Consider the following 21,549-nt stretch of genomic DNA (forward strand, 5'->3'; position numbering starts at 1 on the left):
TCATAAGATCATGCAAGGTTTATAATCTGATCTATATTTGAAATAATACAAGTTTTCATTATTTTTTGCATAACTACATACGTATATTTTTGTCATGTTTTATTCTGGTGTTATAAAATATGCATAATTTCATTCAGTTGCAGTTTGTTGCAATTTGAGCCAATGATGTTTTAAACATAATACTCTTGTGATTGAACAGGAATGGACACAGAAGGGAACACCTTGCCTTCCTGCTCAACTGGGCAAAGAGCTGGATCATCAATGTGTTATGTAATTTTCTATGCAAAACAAAAACAAAGCTGCTTTGAAAATTTTTACTGACCTGTATGTGAACACGACTTACTAGTCCAACACTCTGAAGAAGAGCTGGACGATATTTCCAGGTTTGTCTCCACCATGAAGCTCTGCTGCTGACTCAATAAGATAGTAAAAAAAAATATGCTCTAGGTATCAGGACGGTTGAGACTGAAACAACAGATAAAGCTTGTGATCTGAAGACGGAGGGGATAGAGGAGAAGAAGAAGCAGCTTGTTCGTAACATAAAGCCATGTCAAAAAATTTGTCCACCTTGCAAGACTGTATAAAATCAGTATCTGGAGGCTCATCATTACATTCAGATAGGGACTTCACACCAAATGAATAGTTAAATACTAGCTTACCATCAATTGGTGTTTCATACCTGAAACGAACTGTAAGTACCAGAGCTAAGCATCAGTATGTGACGTGGAAAATTCAAAAGGTACAGTGTGTGACCGGAAATCAAACTGCAAATGCTACAGGTGTAAATCAGCAGACTGAACAACCCAGGAAAAGTACGCAATGTGGAAAAATAGTGCTGACTATGCACATATGTTGACTGAATGCAGGGCAAGATGCAGGCATTCAGTCATAAAGAACAGAAACAAATTTTAACTTTGGCACCTGTAAGCTGGACAATCAGAGAAACAGCAAAACATTTTTTAGTATCAGAAAGAATGATGGAATGTGCTCAAAAGCTTAAGGCACAGAAGGACATTCTAGTATTTCCAGAAAATTGACAAAGAAAACAATTACCAGCAAAAGTCACAAGTGACAGTAAATTTTTTTGAAGATAATGAATTTAGTAGAGCATGCCCTGGAACAAACAGTATGCCAGTTAGACTTCCAGACACAAAGACATGCATGCATAAAGGACTGTTGCTCTGTAATTTGTGGGAAATGTATGTTTGTTAAAGGAATCAAAGTGGCCGGAAGTGAAGTTACTATAATTTTGTAAATTCGGAAGAAAATGGTATGCCAGCTGAAATGTATGCAGTTTGTGTTTCTATAGTTAAGCTGAATTTTAAGCTTACACGTTGCACAGCAGATGTTAGTGAAATTATAAGGAGCTTCTCAGCAGGGCTGTCTGTAGTCTGGAATCTAAGGAAGGCATACCGCATCACTGTTAAAAGTGTCCAGTACCAGAAGCTGTCGCATCAGCAGTTGCCAGCTACTGCATACATCATGATCCACAGAAAATTAAAATAACAGTCAAAGTCCCTTCTTGAATGAACTATCTCAATGATATTGTTGTCATGGATTGTACACCTGTTGAACAGTTGGCATATTTAGAGTATTTATTTAAAGTGCTCACTGAAGCTGACTTAAACTGGAACAAGAAAACGTTCTCCTTCTTCCAAGACGAACTCGAATATTTAGGACATGTTATAAACACAAAGTATATTCATCCTGCTAATTCGCACTTGTCTGCAATTAAAGACCTGTTCCATAACATTAAGGATCTCTAAGCTGTCATGGGGAAGCTTCTGTATTATATTAAATCCATTGTAAGTGCTGTACAAATTGATGCTCTGCTAAACTGGTCACGCTGGAAAGGTATTACCTTTATGGGGTCCCACGAATGTCAGGACACATTTCAGCAATTAAAGGAGGCATTATTAAGTCACTGTAATTTGATTCATTATGATCCAGCTAAGCCTGTTGTGTTGGCTGTGGATGTGTCTTCTTACAGGACTGGAGCTGTGTTTTCTCACAGAACTGTTTCTTCTGACAGGCCCATTGCTTTTTCCTAAAAATCTCTCAACAAAGCGTAGTGTAATTACAGTCCACTTGAAAAAGAGGTGCTCACCATTATCTACAATGTTACCCAAGTTCCAAGCATTTGTTCAGTCAAAAGTTATGTTTGATTATTGATCATTGGCCTTTAAGGGCTTTGTTCAATCCATCCAAGCCTGCCCCACCACGGACAGTACAAAAATTGCAACACTGGGTTCTATTATTGTCTAATTATCAATACAAGTTTTTGTAAGGACCTCAGTGCATAACATTTAAATGCTGACTTGTTGTCTCAGTTACCAGCCAGTATCAACACAGCATTTGCTTGGTTCTGAGGTATCATGTTATCAAATTGGCACTCAAGATTTTGAAAGTCTTCAAAATTTTCCTCTTTTTTTTTGGGAAAATTGCTGTAGCAACTGCTTCTGATCCAGCTCTTTGTGTAGTTTTGCAATATACATGCTGTGGGTGGCCGAGTAGTTTGAAAGAAATTTTCCTACACAGTTGCGTGTCACTACTTCTTACATTGTCACACACTATCCATGTGGTGAGGTGTTCTGTAGCGGCACAGAGAAAATGATGATGCATGGGTTGTTATTTCTCATTCTTTCCAGTGGGGAATTATGTCTTTGTTGTACCACGGTCACTTGGGCATAGTTTGCACAAGTGAATATTAATCAAATTGCGTGCATGTGGAGTATCGTCTCAGTTGAGTCACTGGATTCGTGATTTCCTCTCAGAGAGGTGACAGTTCGTTGTGATAGACAGTAAATCATCGAGTAGAACAGAAGTGATATCTGGTGTTCCACAAGGTAGTGTCATAGGCCCTCTGCCGTTCGTGATTTACATAAATGATCTAGGTGATACTCTGAGCAGCCCCCTTATTGTTTGCAGATGATGCTGTAATGTACTGTCTAGTAAAATCATCAGACGATCAATTCCAATTACAAAATAATCTAGAGAGTATTTCTGTATGGTGCGAAAAGTGGCAATTGGCACTAAACAAAGAAAAGTGCGAGGTCATCCACATGGGTACTAAAAGAAATTGGATAAATTTTGGGTATACGATAAATCGCACAAATCTAAGGGCTGTCAATTCGACTAAATACCTAAGATTACAATTACGAGCAACTTAAATTGGAAAGACCACATAGATAGTGTTTTGGGGAAGGTAAAACAAAGATTGCTCTTTGTTGGCAGAACACTTAGACGATACGACAAACCCACTAAAGAGACAGCCTACATTACACTTGTCTGTCCTCTGCTGGAATATTGCTGCATGGTGTGGGATCCTTACCTGGTAGGATTGATGGAGGACATCGAAAAAGTGCAAAGAAGGGCAGCTCGTTTCGTGTTATCGCACAAAAGGAGTGAGAGTGTCACTGATATGATACGCGAGTTGGGGTGGCAGTCACTGAAGCAAAGACGGTTTTCTTTGCGGTGAGATCTATTTACGAAATTTCAATCACCAACTTTCTCTTCCGAATGCGAAAATATTTTGTTGACACCCTCCTATGTAGGGAGAAATGATCGTCATAATAAAATAAGAGAAATCAGAGCTCAAACAGAAAGACGTAGTATGAAAATGGTTTGATGAACCCTCTGCCAGGCACTTACGTGTGAATTGCAGAGTAACCATGTATACAGGGTGTTTCAAAAATGACCGGTATATTTGAAACGGCAATAAAAACTAAACGAGCAGCGATAGAAATACACTGTTTGTTGCAATATGCTTGGGACAACAGTACATTTTCAGGCAGACAAACTTTCGAAATTACAGTAGTTACAATTTTCAACAACAGATGGTGCTGCGGTCTGGAAAACTCTATAGTACGATATTTTCCACATATCCACCATGCGTAGCAATAATATGGCGTAGTCTCTGAATGAAATTACCCGAAACCTTTGACAACGTGTCTGGCGGAATGGCTTCACATGCAGATGAGATGTACTGCTTCAGCTGTTCAATTGTTTCTGGATTCTGGCGGTACACCTGGTCTTTCAAGTGTCCCCACAGAAAGAAGTCACAGGGGTTCATGTCTGGCGAATAGGGAGGCCAATCCATGCCGCCTCCTGTATGTTTCGGATAGCCCAAAGCAATCACACGATCATCGAAATATTCATTCAGGAAATTAAAGACGTCGGCCGTGCGATGTGGCCGGGCACCATCTTGCATAAACCACGAGGTGTTCGCAGTGTCGTCTAAGGCAGTTTGTACCGTCACAAATTCATGAAGAATGTCCAGATAGCATGATGCAGTAATCGTTTCGGATCTGAAAAATGGGCCAATGATTCCTTTGGAAGAAATGGCGGCCCAGACCAGTACTTTTTGAGGATGCAGGGACGATGGGACTGCAACATGGGGCTTTTCGGTTCCCCATATGCGCCAGTTCTGTTTATTGACGAAGCCGTCCAGGTAAAAATAAGCTTCGTCAGTAAACCAAATGCTGCCCACATGCATATCGCCGTCATCAATCCTGTGCACTATATCGTTAGCGAATGTCTCTCGTGCAGCAATGGTAGCAGCGCTGAGGGGTTGCCGCGTTTGAATTTTGTATGGATAGAGGTGTAAACTCTGGCGCATGAGACGATACGTGGACGTTGGCGTCATTTGGACCGCAGCTGCAACACGGCGAACGGAAACCCGAGGCCGCTGTTGGATCACCTGCTACACTAGCTGCGCGTTGCCCTCTGTGGTTGCCGTACGCGGTCGCCCTACCTTTCCAGCACGTTCATCCGTCACGTTCCCAGTCCGTTGAAATTTTTCAAACAGATCCTTTATTGTATCGCTTTTCGGTCCTTTGGTTACATTAAACCTCCATTGAAAACTTCGTCTTGTTGCAACAACACTGTGTTCTAGGCGGTGGAATTCCAACACCAGAAAAATCCTCTGTTCTAAGGAATAAACCATGTTGTCTACAGCACACTTGCACGTTGTGAACAGCACACGCTTACAGCAGAAAGACGACGTACAGAATGGCGCACCCACAGACTGCGTTGTCTTCTGTATCTTTCACATCACTTGCAGCGGCATCTGTTGTTGAAAATTGTAACTACCGTAATTTCGAAAGTTTGTCCGCCTGAAAATGTACTGTTGTCCCAAGCATATTGCAACAAACGGTGTATTTCTATCCCTGCTCGTTTAGTTTTTATTGCCGTTTCAAATATACCGGTCATTTTTGAAACACCCTGTATGTAGAAGCAACACATTAAACATCATTCTACTTGGCATGGCATGGATGCCCAAAATCTGCAAACAATATCTTATTACAATATTTGTGTGGAGCATCAGTCCACTCTGCTGTAAAGCTATTTCCCTCCGTATGGTGGCAACACATACACACTGATTCCACATGTCTGTTCTGGAACACACAATGGTTTTAGTGACATTGGGAGCACGATGTCATCACACAAGATTGAGACGTTCGTCTTACACCCTTGAAGGTTCCTCTGGGCTGCAATGGCATCACGAGAATCAGCTGTGGCGCTCTTATGTCAGTGGTTCTGCTGCAGAATTTCTGCCCACACACACATCATGCTGCTGGGGTATGCCACAGCAGGCATCTCCACCTATTGTTGTCAGTGCTGTATAGAGCAGGGAGAACAATGTCAGGCTGCTGGTCCTGCAGCCACAGCTGATGACCATGGAGGCAGGCACCACATCCAGACAGCTGTCATAATGCCCCTGGAGTTCTACCTGGTGTCCTCTTGACCACAGCACCTGTCTTCCCCCCCTCCCCGGTCATAAAGTGTCACATGACCCAGCAATACAAGTCGATAGTACACTGGGAGCAGGGGGAGGAGGGGGGGGGGGGGAATGTGGTATTGCCCGAAGAGTGAGGTCCCAAGTACAAGCTAGTACCTCATGATGGAACCACAAGCTAAGGACAGTCACTGCCAGATGCAGCCATGAATGAGACACATCGACCAAGACGCATTCCCAAGAGGTTCCGTACGCCGCCGCTGCTGGAAGCCTACTTACGTCAGAATGCAGTGCCTCTTGCCCTGCTCTGTGATACCTGACTTTCATAGCAGCTCTCCGTAGTTCTAATCCAGGCAGTGAGATAGTATTGTTAGTCAGAACTGTGTACCAGAGTTATAGTTGATTGAATGTGATGTGTGACCGTCATTCTGTATTGTTCAAAGTTATAAACAGTTATTGAGCTCTGTAAAAGTACCATAAATATAAAGGGTGATTATAATTAATGTTAAACTTTCAAAACGCTGTAGAAATAACACCACTGTTCAGAATGATGTCAAATTGCAATGGAATATTACTGGAGAAGGGGGAAAATGTATGGCAGAATAAAAAAATAGTGTGAAAATTGATTAATAGATGGCACTGTATGTGTCACAATACGTAAATGAAAACACCTGTCATGCGCACGACCCATTGAAGTTGGTATAAACACATCGAGTACACAGCTTTTCCTCCTTTCGCGTCTGCAACGTTCGCCATGACTGTCACAATGCAGGATTGCGCTCTGCTTGTAAAGCTGTATTACAAGACTGATGACCACGCACACATCACTCCGCAGAAGTTCCAGACACTGAAGGGTTTGAAACAAGGTGTTGGTCCAATGACTGCCATGGGTCTGGAGAAAATGATTCAGAAATTTGAAAAGATGAGTTCTTTTGGTGTGCAACCTGGTAGAGGAAGGAAATGAATTGATTTGGCGTCAGTGGAAGCATCCTTCGATGCTATCTATTCAAAATTACCTATGTGCACTAGTTGCTTCCTGTTGACCTGCCAGCAAGAGAGACCTTTGCTTTAGAATTTCTTGCTCACATGGAAGTGGACAATGATTTGCTGTGGAAGATTTTGTGGACAGATGAAGCCCACTACCATCTGACAGGATATTTCAATACACAGAATTGTCGAATAGGGGCAACGGAAAATCCACAAGCAAATCAACCAGTACCACTTCATCCTGAAAAGTTCATTGTGGTGCAGGTTTACAGCATCATTTATCATAGGGCCATATTTTTTCGAAGAGACAGGTGCTTCTGGTCCTGTTATCTGTACCATCACTGGTAAGCACTATGAGTGTCTTTTGCGCAAAGATGTCATTCCAGCTCTCCAACAGTGTGGGTGGGATCATTTTTATGCAAGTTGGTTCACCTCCACACATTGCAAATCCAGTTAAGCAGCTGCTGAAGTGCCATTTCGGAAATGCTAGAATTATCAGCCGCCATTTCCGTACAGCCTTGCCGTCCCTATCACCTGATCTTAATCCGTGTGACTTCTGGCTGTGGGGCTATCTGACCCCGGAAACACTTTGAACAGTTGTGGGACATGCTCTTTCTTGATTTCAACTTGTTGCACAAAGCAGTGGACAGCATACTGAACATGTTTTGCACCAGTCACACGGAAATTAATAATCCGATTTTATTTTGATTCATGCTTTTTATGTGGTTTTTGGCCTGAGGACAGTTAAAAACCAATTTTTCCAATCCAATGTGGTATGACCTCGCCGTGGTGGATGGGCTTACGTAACTAACAGTATCATAATTGTACACCCATGCACACTGAGTAGTACAGTTTAACGTCAAACATACACCTTAGACATTGTTGTATGATTCATTTGGCATTTGTAGTTGACCACTATTAAATTATGATGCTACATTTTGTAACCATTTATTTTTCTTCTGCTAAATTTTTCCTCCCTTCTCCAATAATATTCTGTTACAATGTTGCATCATTCTGACCAGTGATGTTATTTCTACAGTGGTTTGAAAGTTTAACTTTAATTATAATCACCCTGTAAAATTGTCATTCATGTGGACATGGATTCTATCCGAGTATTCAATATTAAGGAGTTGTACTAAAGTGAACTACCATTCTTTATTTGTGTTGTAAATCCCTCTTGGCCTCCTCCAGAAGTAAAACTATAATACTGTCATCTAGGCTTGCTATGACATATATCAGCCGGCCGCGGTGGTCTAGCGGTTCTGGCGCTGCAGTCCGGAACCGCGGGACTGCTACGGTCGCAGGTTCGAATCCTGCCTCGGGCATGGGTGTGTGTGATGTCCTTAGGTTAGTTAGGTTTAAGTAGTTCTAAGTTCTAGGGGACTTATGACCTAAGATGTTGAGTCCCATAGTGCTCAGAGCCATTTGAACCATATGACATATATCAAACTTGTCATTCTATTATTTCACTTTAAAATAGAGAATAATAAGTGAGGACATTAATCTGAAGATAAATATATGTTGAAACATCATAATCTGCCATTATCAGAGCTGCTGAGATCATACGAATGTCATATAAATTTATGAAATTATAAAATTTTATTTAAGTAGTCCAGGAGCATAACTTATTATTCAACACTTCAATATTTACAATTTGATTATGGAAATGTAGTTGGATTTGCAAAACCCAGTTTTATTTCATGTAAAATAACATAACATTAATATGTAAATAAAGATGCATACGCTTCCCATTCTGGAACATTACTGCCTAAAATTGTAATAATTTAAATCTATTATCAATTTTTTAGTTCTTTAATTTTTCTGTACCCACAAACATACATTTTTATTCAAATTTATATTTCACTTAAAATGAGATGTAAACTAAAATAACTGAAATGACGCAAGACGTTTCTAGAATGTTCTGATGTGTAATAAGAAAGTATATACAGTTGTCAAAAAAAGGTGCACTACACACAGTCTTTGTTCACACTTCCTTGTACACGCTTCTTTGCAAGCAGTTCTTTTTATCTTTGTAATGAGCTGACATTATTGTTCACAAAAGCTTTTTAAATTTTTAAGTAATCCCTCAATATTCTTGGTTTCAAAACTTTAAAATTTCAGTACATGCATTTGCCAGTTAATGTGCAACACGCGAATTAATTTGTTCTGATTTATGAGAAAACTTTTATCAAAGCATAAAGAACAATAAATCATGATTAAATGAGAACAAAGTTAAAACAGCCCAGCACCTCTGAACAACAAGACCATTCCACAGATATCAACAATTGGAAGATGACTATAACAATTGATTTTATATTCTGTATTGAGCACCTGCTTTCCAAATGACAATATCAGGCCCCATACTAGCAATTATTTTTAAATGTGAGGGGAGTGTTTCAAGCTCCATCAATGACATCATATAAACTGCAGTATAATTCTCCTTGTGACATTCAATAGCAAACTGATGAAACCACTAAAAAGTTCAAGTAGCTTAAGAGTAAAAATAAGTTTACGATCCTAAGAGAGACCTCTTCTAGCTTTGGTATAGGACAGTTAATAAAATGTATTATCAGGCTCGGGACCTTGCGGAAAAAAACCTTTATCAGGACTGGTTTGCTGTTTAATGAAACTCTTTGTCTGTCATGAGATTCATCAGTATGTTTGTTTCACATTAGTCATGAACTACGCGAACACAAAATATGAACTACTTTAAACACGAAACAAACTAGCACATCAAAATAAAAAAATAAAAATACACATTCAGAATTCCCATTAAGAAGATGACCTCTTTTTCCACAAATTGTCAGGTAGATTGTTATGAACGTCACCAAAATTTATACAATGCTATTTAAGGCAGTTTATAGGCTGTGTGTTGCAACTGTTCTTCAACAATTTTACTAATATGATCTCCAGTACCTTAGTAGTGCATAGTTAAATTTTGAAGTTTATAATTAGTTTGATTCTTTAGTTATTACAGCAGCAAAACTGGCTGAAATATGTCATGATTAGTGATGACAAAATAGTAGTAATAGATTTTCCAGGACAACTCAAGTTACTTGTTATTCATCAGGACTTTCAATATTATCTTCCCCAGAAAGCACTAACTAATTGCAAACATAAAGGTCGGATTTCAGTACCAGCAGAATAAGAGTGCATTTTTGCTACACCTCCACTTTGTTGCTGCTTTTCGGGGTCTTATATGGCCTCATTTCAAAACAAAATCTACTTTTCTATTTCTTTTGGATCATGGTCTTTCAAATGAAAAAAGTTTAAAAGTACACTTTTCTTTGTAAAAGTAGGCTAAAGTACTCATTTTTGGCATTTTTTACAAAAATCATCAAATTGACCCTCAATCTGTAAACTAATGAAAATCAGAAGGTGAATGAAAGTTTACATTGTAAGACCTTGCATTGGTAAGTTATTGCACACAAAATTTCAGATTTATCATAACTTACTTTTGGAGGTATAAAAAGCTATTTCCTTCAAATTATTCACATGAAAACTGCTCATAAAATCTCTTTTTTTAAATATTGTTTCACTTAAGGGAGCACAAAAAAGCCGTATGTGATGTCCCAGTTTTGTTCCTTCGAAGAAAGAAAATATTGCCAGAGATGTTATGCCTCAAAGTTGCCAAAAACTCGGGTTTGCACTCTTGAAAGCTGTGCTGTGGGCCAAACAAATTACTGTATTTCTGCAAGTGTTGAATTGGTGATCATACAACTTTCCCAATGTTTATTGGGAACATGTGCAAATGTTCACACACAATTTCAGCAAAACCCTCTAAACTACTCGGTACAGAATGACCCAACGTTTGAGACAACGAACAATGTTTCATAGATGATGAAGAATGGCAGGTTGGGCCCTACGACAATACAATGGGGTATATAAGATTAAGTGCCCACAATGTGATGCCAGATAGTGGGCCAAATAGGTCATCATGTATAAGGAGCATGGTGCAGTGAATAATTCAAAGTCAGCCATGTCTTTTCATGTAGCACTCAAGAACCATAGTTTATAGGTCATTAGGGATGATGTAGATATTCTGCACGTACAACCTAAAGGCCCGACACTTAACATCTTAGAAGAAATTGGGATTATGAAATGTAAAATTAATTACCCCAAAAAAGCACTTAATGAATAAACTGAGTTAAAGCAGAGGGGCACCTTAATAACTACATCCAACACTTTAAGGGTAATACAGCCTGGTAAAAATTGATCAGCATCTTCCAAATATAGTGGGTCTTTATATCTTCTGTTTCCTGTTACATCCTGTATTTTTTGATTTTGTTTATGCCAAGCTTTTTTGTCCATATAGCTTACACTGCAAGTCTTTACATTGTGGCTCTTTCTTGGTGTCATAAGGGTATTTCTATTGTATAACGATAACACTTTATGGTTACATGGTTTTCTACAGTTTTGTAATTAAATTAGTAGTTCTTACAGGAGCGTGGGGATGTGAGGCACCACAGCACTTTTACCAGCTTCTTAATTGGAGGTTACTGTGTGTTTGATGGCTTCGATTGTTATCCATGGTTTTTATTGTTTTGGTTCTATTTCAGACTTTATTGATTTGGCCAGTCCTGCTTGCAATTTTCCTTAAAAATCTTTCATTTTCTATTGTTCATGTGATCAGGAGAACTTTAATTTAGCTGCTCCTCATTTAATTGCTGGTAGGTTACATGTGCTTTATGGATTTCCTTTCAATTGCATTAGTTGTTCTACAACTTTGAAAATGTACAAAATAATGACAATTTGGGACTCTGCTCTCTACTGTGCTATTTGAATTCTCGAGTGATATCACACGTATTATATCAGTTTACTTTGGTTTGACCTTATTGGTTGCTTTGCAATGTATTCACATGCAGACATGGTAATCTATAACTAGTGCCTCACTGGTACAAGAGAGAAGTTAACTTTCACTGCAGCGGATGGTAGTTTGTTGTTTCTTAGACCGGTTGTTGGTGGGTACATTAATCCAAATCTTGCCTGTCGGATGGCATGATTAGTCCACTCGCTCACATTGTGGGTACATGATGACTCCTGCCGCCATTTCAATTGAAAGTTGTGTTTCGTATGGGTCTGATGGGTGTCTATGCAGTATTGGTGAGTCGCAAACTTTACTCAGGGGGTTACACTGTTTTCCTCACATGGCTGCAGGGGCACAGTCAATATAACTGTATTTTTTTGAAGTTTCAGTGTTCAAAAGACCACCTACCTGTCTCCATGTGGATCCATGTGTGGCACACCCCAAAGCCTGGACCATTGTAAGTTTTATAATTGTGATTTGGGCTATCAGGCTATAAATACTTCATATATTTTATTCCATTTAACGGTGGTTTCCACTTCATTAATTGGGGACCTTTGATCTTTTATGTAGGTCATACTCTGTATGAGGCTCTCCGGCAAATTCAGGATCGAAGAGGATATCCCATTGCATGCCATGTACCAGGGTGCACTATTTAACATATTTTAATCTACTTTAACCTCAGTTATGCATCCTTTGTGGTTTCGCATTTTAATGTACGTACAGGTTTTTTTCCCTAAGAATCTGTATTGGTCATGTTTAGCTTTGATTATCTGAACCATGTGGACTGGTATTATTATTGATTCATAATTTTGCAAATGCACCTCAAGATGGGGAACATGTCCTGAAACCGGGTTGTGCTTCCCTTTTTAGAAATAAATAATTTTTACACCTGAAGTGGATTTCATCATTGATGATTTGGAATTTTTCATAATGATTTGGAATTAGTCAACTGGTTTACAAAAACAATGCATTTTCTCTTTAAAAGTGTTGCTACATATTTACAATGTATATGAGTATTTTTGAATTATTATTTACACAATATCAATTATATATTTATATCAACAAATTGAGACACACACATGCATAATTTAAACTGTTTATAAAACAAATACACAATATACATTAAAAATTCTTCTATGGAGTAAGAAATGTCAACTAAAATAGAAACAAATGGACTGCAACATTATGAAATACTCACAATTACTTCCTGATCAATAGCATGATTGCGGTGACACAGATCTTGAATATGGTTCTGTGCTTTTGTTAAGTTAGCGCAGTATTCACCATATACAAGAAATTTCTCTCTCCAGTTTAAAAACACATCACTGAGACGATTACTGGTGCCAGGAGTTATTGCTTTGCGTAACTGGCTGTGGAATCCAGCATGAATCTCAGCTAAATCCTGTCCAGCAAAAATACAATATAAAACATAGGCTATATATTGAATAAAGAACATTAATTTACACTAGAAGATGATGAATAATTAATGAAATTTTGGAAATAGGCTGCACTAAATTTGCACAAATCATTCAAGATATATTAGACAACAGGTGGCAAAGAGAGAAAATCCCTAAAAGATGTAAAAGTGCAGTAATTCAGCAATTCATAAGATTGGTGGCAAATCAGATACAAACAACTACAGCAAAACCTCCCAACTTTCTGTTGGTTATAAAATTCTAGGTAAGACTCTACATAATAGGTTAGGAAAACCAACAGACTATGTAACTGCAGAATATCTGAGAGGCTTTCAAAAATGGATATCACGCTCCGGGGGGTTGGGGGGGGGGGATATTACAATTGCAATTGAGATTTACAAAAGCCAAATGAACAGTAATTGCATTTATGGACTTCGCAAAGGCATATTGTTCCATTAACAAATGAATAGGTAACACAAACTCTTACAGACACGATGTCAAAAGTTAAAACATTTTGAACCATTTTAAATAATGGTAGGTGTCAGACAACAGGATAGCGTCTACCCATGACTGTACAATTTAATTAGGGAAAAAGTCATTACAAAATCAAACTAAATATATAAATGAGAATGTTAATAAGAACCACTACATATATATTTCAGGTTTGTTTATTATGCTTTAACCAGTTTCATTCTAAATGAACACCTCATCAAATTCACAAACAGTCTTTGTAAATTATTTTTACAAATTTGCAAAAAACGTGCTGGTGTCATGACTCAAAGGTCTAATTGTGAGACAGTGCAGTATGCTGTTATTTTTCCTGCACACACTAATGGCTGTGCTGGTGTCAGGTGGTGAGTGCACTTGTCGTGTTAAAGAATTTGCCTTTTAGAGTTATGTCTGGCAATTTCTGCTTTCCACATTTCTGCCACTTGCTGAGTACTAGTTACGGATACTGTTAGTGACTTTTTGTTGTCACATGAGGATTTTCATTTAGAATGCAACTACTTGTGGCATAATAAAGTGATATAAAATACAGCTGTGGCAGTTTTTATTAACAATCACATTATTCGGCTGTGAAGGTACCAAATGATTCAGATTAAAGTTATAAATACTAGCAGGAGTCTCCCAAACAAAACTGACTTTGACTGCCAACTGTTTTTAAATGAATTTGTAATCTTATCTAACAACAGACAAGAATAAGCACAGAGAAACTCCATGAAAAAGTGGTAAAATTTAGACTTCATTTCGTAAATGAGAAGATGCAGTACAAGGGAGTGGGCATAACCACTTTAAACAATAAGGTTTCAGTCCTAAAATCTGGGAACAGCTTCCAAGTGGACAAATTCAAGCAGTTATGAAGAATTATTGAAATGGCAGGGCTAAACTGGGAAGCAAACAAAACCATAAAGGGCCTGCAAACTCACCGATAGTAGATACAAAAACAAAAAATTATATCACACAAAAGTTTCTGATTTAATACACTGATGTACATTGTTCAACATATTAGAATAATTCAAAATATGATGGAGAAGCAACAGAACTGATCAAACAAACATTAACTAACACAATAACAACAGTTAAATTCTTAGGTAAAAAGTGTAAATCTTTTGATATAAGAACAGGAGTTCAATGAAGACATAGACTATTGTCCTGATTGTTCAGTACTGGAAAAAGTAAACAGCACCTGGGAGAAAGAAGTTAAAGGAATGGCCAAGAAATTCTCTCCGACAATAGAAAATAAAGGATTCACACCCTTGAACAAACTTCATGAAATTGCAGCTAAAAATGGACTGCAAATATCTAAAATGATAGCTCGTTACAGGGAACGTATTTCTAGGTACCCTGATGGACAAACTACAGTAACCAATTCAGAAAAATATCTTGAGTACCTAAATTCAATTACCTTCAGAAAAATCATCCAAACTTCAGGATTAAAATGTGAAAAGAAAAGGAGGGAGGGTGGTGGAGGCTATGTCCCAAATCACGAAACTAAAACATTACAACACAGTAATCAAACCCCAAGCATCATGTGCATAGGAAACTTGAATAATTGGTGGAAGATCACTAATTTATTAGACAAAAAAGTGGACACAAAATCCTACGATTTTTTTTGGTTCAGTCTGCATATGTGGAATTCGAATAAAATTATACTAGCATACTGAGAAAACTGATGAACTCTAAGGGTGAGACAACTGAAACAACACATTATTAGTATGAATGATGGCAGGCTGACCAAAAGAATTTTCCATCTTGTTATGTCAATCAAAGTTAAGAACAATTGGCTATGTGGAACTGAAAGAGAGCTTCAGGAACTTGGCATCATAGATGACACGGTGCAGGATAGAGGTGTATTGAAAATACTTGTCAAGAATCGTAAATTTGCAGACAAAATGAAAATTGGAACCAACACAATCTGGACAGAAGAGAAACTACAGCAAGAAGATAAACAAGAAAACAAACATACTCTTCAGATTTCCATAACAATTAAAATAACAATGAAACTATGATAACTGGTAGTCAATAAAAAAATGATAGTGAGAAAGAAAACTTTAGAAAACTGCAAATTTCGAAAGTAGGTGGTGACAACAATTTTATGGTTACATACATATGACTGAGAATATTCTAAATCTTGCATTATTAATGACTAATTGCAACAACTACCTAAAAAGAATGACTAAAGACTTGAAAGAAATTGGGATCTATGGAGAAATGTTTCAATATAATAACAATACTACAGAACACAAATGCATATACAGTAAGCAATCCACTGAACAAAAATAGACTAAAAAATACAAGATGAAACAAAGTGAAAATACTAAGAGATATTACAAGAAAATGAAGAAGGATGCTAAATAAATTTTGAACTGCCATTCAGTAGGATACAACAAATTCAAAATAAATACATATATCGTTATACAGGAATTTGGACCACGGTGCTCCTTAATATGAAACTCACTATAAATTATTGTAGCCTGCTTCTAGGTAATAGACTTTTCTGCATGAAAGGTTGTGGGGAGTGAATAATAACAGTTATGTAAGCTCAGCAATTGTGATTATGGAACTAAAGCACTTTCTCAAAGTCTTTTTTTAAAAAAAAAAAAAAACACTCACACAACACATTAGATTTCAATAGACTATAACTATATTATTACTCAAATTTCATACATATGGCTTACCTTTATGCTTCCAAATATTATTTTTGAATCATGACCTGTGAGAACACCACTCAGTGGTCTCATAAAACAACGCTGTACAGTGGCCAGAACTTCAACATAGTTCTTCTCTGTTTCTACTAACTCATTTATTATATAATCACGTTTCTCAAAACTGTGTGTGACAGTAGCAGGTATCTGCAAGGGGAGAGGGATATTGAATAACAACTTACATATATCAGATAACTAACTCTCTCTCTCTCTCTCTCTCTCTCTCTCTCTCCGATAATAAGTAAATTATTTTGTTTATTTCTTTTGTTATTATTATTATTACTAGTAGTATTATTAACTATTATTATACCAGAGTTTTCTCTTTCCTTCTTGCACAGTCCTGTAGCTTGGATTCAGCTTTCCTAAAGATGAAGTATTATTTACTTCGTTGGTATATCCTTGTTCGACCAGGTCCATCTTCTTCATGCTTTTTTTGACAACTGACAGGCAGGTTGTCAGAGGTCTGCGTCTTCTCTTACCTGCTGCTATGGAAAGCCTTTTTCTCCATGACATAGTCATCTGGTCTGTGTAAGATGATGATGTACCCTCTCAGTCAGTGTTCCGTATGGCTACCTGATGAGTAACATCTGCATCAACTTTTATAATCGTGATCATAGATATTTGAACCTGCTAATTCTTAGTAATTTAGTTCCTTTGAGTTTGATATCATCCTATTACCATCATTATCACCATCATCATCGTCAATGGGTAGGCTGGATGTATTGCTGACAAAGAGGCACAGCACTGATTCTATTTTAGTTTTACAGATACATACACTGGCACTCTCTTTTGCCTCTTTCCAAAGCTCCAGAGTCACATGAGCTTTCCAGTTGTGTTCCAATATCAACACCACATCATCAGAATATCAAAGATCCTGAAGTTGTGAAATTTTGAAGTCAGGCTGTCAGATAAATCACAACAGTGTTGAAAAGTACTGGGCTGAGAGTGCTGCCTTGATGAATCCCAACATTTACAATGAACCTCTCTGATTATCCAGCTAGGCTCCTGAAACACTTCTGGGCAAAGCTGTACATACAGTAAGTCCAAAAAGTATTTACCTAGCTGTATATTTTTCAAGAAAGTAAGTCTGTGGCATGTGAAAAGAATTGAACACAAAATGTGGAAAGCCAATCCTGTGGAAAGTACCTTAGTAAGTTATTTTTACAGAAAGACCAGGAACAAAATGCATTCATAGTGATAACAAGGTTTACAAAATAGAAAATCTCATACAAAAGCTACTTCATAAGTATTCATCCATTCATTTATTTTGACATTTAGGGCCTGAAGACATTGTTTAAATTACAAAAATTAATATTTCATGAGCTTTCCCTTTACAGCTGTCTGGGCACAGACCTGACAAAGTTTGCTGTTACAGAGGATCAAATTTTGTCCCGCTCTTCTGCAAGAGCTTGTTTTAAGTCTTTTGTGTTAGAAATTTGCCTTTTCCTGATATTCTCTTTCAGCACTTTCCAAAGGTATTAAATGAGTTTAATATGTGGGATCTGAGAGGGGTGTTGAGTTGTTTCATTGTATTGTACATATTTCTAGTCTTATGCTTCAGATCATTGTCCTGTTGAAAGATATAACTTACTTGGAAACCTACTTTTTTTGGTACTAGCATTTAGATTTTCCTTCAAGATGGTGACATACATTTTGTGATCTTTTATAATATTTTGTAATTCTCTATAAAATGCATTTTTCCAACCGCTGTACCCCCCCATCACGGAACCCCCACCACGTTTCACTGTGGGCACTGCGGCAGCATTTCTGGTTTTTCTTTTCTTTTTTTTTTCCATCACACTATTTGCCTGCCATTCAACTAGCATATGTTATACTATGTTCATCAGAATATATAACTCTACTCCAGAAGTCTTCCTTCTTGAACCTACATTCCTGTACAAAATTGATGTTTCCTCAGATGATCCAAAAGATCTTGCGTGCTACCCAGCCACTACATCTGCATTCCTTACAGGTAATTCTCACTTTATTGGCACATAGAACCTTACCCTTGACTTTAGACTCCCCAGTCAACTTAAGAGGACAGATTTTTGGACTTTTCTTGATTTCCCCCTTAAGAAGAACCTCATATCTTCATCAGTTGATGAATAAGTGTGTCCAGTCCATGGCAGCTTTCTCAATATTGTCATGTCACTGAATATTAAGAGTTAAGAAATCAGAATTTTTTATTAAAATTCATTAACAATGTGACAGAAAACCAAAGGAAGCAAGACAAGCATATTTGTTAGCTAATTAAGACTTAGTGCAAGAAGTCCTATATCTTACACAAGAGCATGCAGCAAGGAACTGACACAGCAGTTAATAACCTGTTAAGTGAATATAGAAAAATAAGTGTACACAAGTGGTCATTATGAATCGAGCCTCATGTCAGAGCCTCAGGCTCGCTCCCTTTAAATACTCCAGCATTCCAGCTCTTGTCATGTACTGATCATTGGGATCAATGCCATTCACAGTAATAGCACTCGATTCCAAGATTGCACACCGTAGTAAGCACTCGATTCCAAGATTGTACACTGTAGTGAATCTATGTCCTGAATCTATGTCCTAGATGCTCCAGCACGGTTTATTAATTAGCCATGATGTACTTGTGATGATGGTCTTCACCTGATGAACTTCATGCTGCTTGCCGCCTGCCTTCCATCTAGAAACTGACTGACTTCTGATAACACGATATTGCATGGTGCTGCTAGCACTGAACTTCAACACGGAAGTCAGCAATAGGATCTGTTTGGGTCCACATTCCTGTTCAACACTCAGGCACCTTTGGGGGTTAAAACATACCAGGCAGAAAGGAGGAGATCAACCGACCACACAACTACCGACACAGGTACATAACGCGTCGTCATAGAATTTGGAGTGGGACCGAGGACACTCCAGTAGACAAAGATCACTTTGTGCTGGACAACAGTCACACCTACTTGCCAGCAACTTGCTGCAGTGTCAGGGTAACTAACATCTGCTCCTGGATGTGCAGCTGCTGACCTGACTGGACAGACGTTAACCTGAATCCTGTGGAATGGATACTAACTAGTAACAAGTAATGTAAGTGGAAACTGTAAACAGTGTATGCATCCACAACAGAATGACAAAGTAAATTCCTCAAGCTCAGACTCAAAACTTAGGTTGAGAGGCAACCCAGAAAACAATTACAGAGTAAGTTTTTAAATACAAGACAGGTTTAGACCCTCACTACCCTTACGGCTCATGTTACAAGCTGCACTGTCATGGCACTGCTCAAAACAACAACAATAGGTGGCAGATTGTGGTTGCGAATGGTTGATGCTAGTGTGCTGTGGATCAGCATTAAAGTTTCAGCCCTGGGTGCAAATTTTAGGCATATTTAGATGGTAGATGAATTCTTCATGAAGTAGCTCTTGTATGAAATTTTCTACTTTGTTAACCTTTTAATCACTATGAATCCATTTTGTTCTCTGTCTTTCAATAAAAATGATTTACTGAGGTACAGTCCACAGGACTGGCTCTGCAGATTTTGTATTCGCTTCTTTTCATAAGCCACATACTTACTTAAAAAACACATGTACGCCTAGACGAATACGCTTTGGACTCTCTGTACTTGCTATAATGTTTGTTTGGGTACATTGTGTGCACTCCAAAACTGCCATATTAATGATCATGGCACATAATAAAAGGCTTTTTCTAGAACAATAAATACCGGCCACAGCATTTGTTTGTTGATATGCACATTTCTTGGGTAAAACCAAATTGTTTTTCAGTTATTGTTTACTAGTTTTATAAGCCACTTGTTCATGATTTTTTCCTCAGTTTCTGAAGATATATAAAGTATGTTCACAACTCTGTAGTTTTCACAATCGTGCATGTCTCCTTTGTTTTTCAGGAATGGTACCAGCATACTAATTTTCTATGCACAATATACGAGTACATCATATTTCGAAATGCTGTTGAAGAGTTGTGTAAGCCACCTGAAATCATCTAGTTGTGAGCACTGTCCGTGGCTCAGCAGGTATTTGGTCTGGACCAGCTACTTTACAGCTCTTCATTTTTGATGTACTGGAACATGCAAGAAATATCTACACTTATTTTATGTACACCGGACACACTATTTTACCTTATTTAAACAGTATCTACTCTGAATACATATTTTTGTCACTTCTGACCAACTGCCTTCACTTTGACATCAATTTTATTAATGTCTGAGTGGCTAATTGGTAATATGAAGGAATAGGTATATTTGTCAAATCTGTATATGTGATCGAGTCATGAATGTTAATCAAATAAGTTTTAACCTTTGGGTCAAATGTAGTGATCCCAAATAATCACTAAACACTACACATTGTATATTCCTTTGAGCTTGCTTCAATAATGCTTCCATAGATACTGTATTCCATTATAATTTGAGACTCATTACTTTTGCAGAGAAGCATGACTTGTTATTTGAACTCTGACTGAAGACAGTAATATCACATCTGCTGTGATGATAAAAAGGTAAGGACGATAGCACAAATATTGAATTAATCACCACATACAATATTGTTGCTACAAGACAGTATAAATTCTTCTTTTATCTTCTTTACTTGAGTAAAGAAACAATACCTTGTTTAACAGTATTTTCATGGTGATAAAACAAGACTTCATTAGTTCAATAGTCTTTATAAACAAGACTGGAAATCTACTGGAAAAACTGTAAAAAAATCTATTTGATAAAAATATACTTAGACTGCATTTTAGTAACAGCAGTAATAATTGTATGAGAAAATTGGCTGGGATGTTACCAAGGCAACATGAAACGGTAATAACAAAAAAGACTGGTGCTAAAGTGAAAACTGTGTGACAAGTAACAGACTATGTCTAACATAATATGAAAATACGCATTCACATTTTAGCTGAATACTCTATGACATACTCTGAAAATGGCAAGCATGCTAAGCAGTAAAAAGAGTTGCACAAATAAATTATATTGTGAAGTCAACAACGCATGTTGCAGGCTGCAACAGATAAGTTTCATTAATATACTCACAGTATGTTGGAGAGTAATTACTTGGGCAACAGCAACATGAAGAGATTCTAACAACTTTTGAGCTATTACACTTAAAAATTCATTCTGAACAGTGACACAAAATCTACCAATATGTTCTTGCAATAGAAAGGATGAGTTGCTTAATGAGAATTCTGAGTAACTTGTTTCTCATTCTGAAAACTCTGTCACCTTCCTACAGGTTTCTATAGAAAACATTGGTTTCACACCTTGAGATTCATTTCCATTCACTTTACCTAAAAAAAAAAAAACTTCCTGCAGCTAGTGTACCTACTTACAGTTGTTTACAAATAAAAACAACAAAAACCTAGATGTAAAAAAAAAATAGATAAAAATCCCAAGATAACTAAACATACTATTACAGG

The 21,549-nt window shown here is 37.5% G+C and overlaps 1 protein-coding gene across 1 annotated transcript in view; it reads right to left on the reverse strand.

Annotated features, from left to right (window-relative positions):
- The window catches only part of LOC126248567 (protein vav), a 181,567-nt gene that overhangs the window by 84,922 nt on the left and 75,096 nt on the right, over positions 1-21,549 (reverse strand). Inside the window, exons 5-6 of the mRNA XM_049949664.1 lie at positions 16,126-16,299; positions 12,730-12,933 (exon numbers count right to left, since the gene is read on the reverse strand). Of these exons, the coding sequence (XP_049805621.1) occupies positions 12,730-12,933; positions 16,126-16,299 (378 nt within the window). The remainder of the gene's footprint in view (positions 1-12,729; positions 12,934-16,125; positions 16,300-21,549) is intronic.

Source organism: Schistocerca nitens, chromosome 3, assembly GCF_023898315.1.
Source record: "Schistocerca nitens isolate TAMUIC-IGC-003100 chromosome 3, iqSchNite1.1, whole genome shotgun sequence".
NCBI classification, from domain to species: Eukaryota; Metazoa; Arthropoda; class Insecta; order Orthoptera; family Acrididae; genus Schistocerca; species Schistocerca nitens.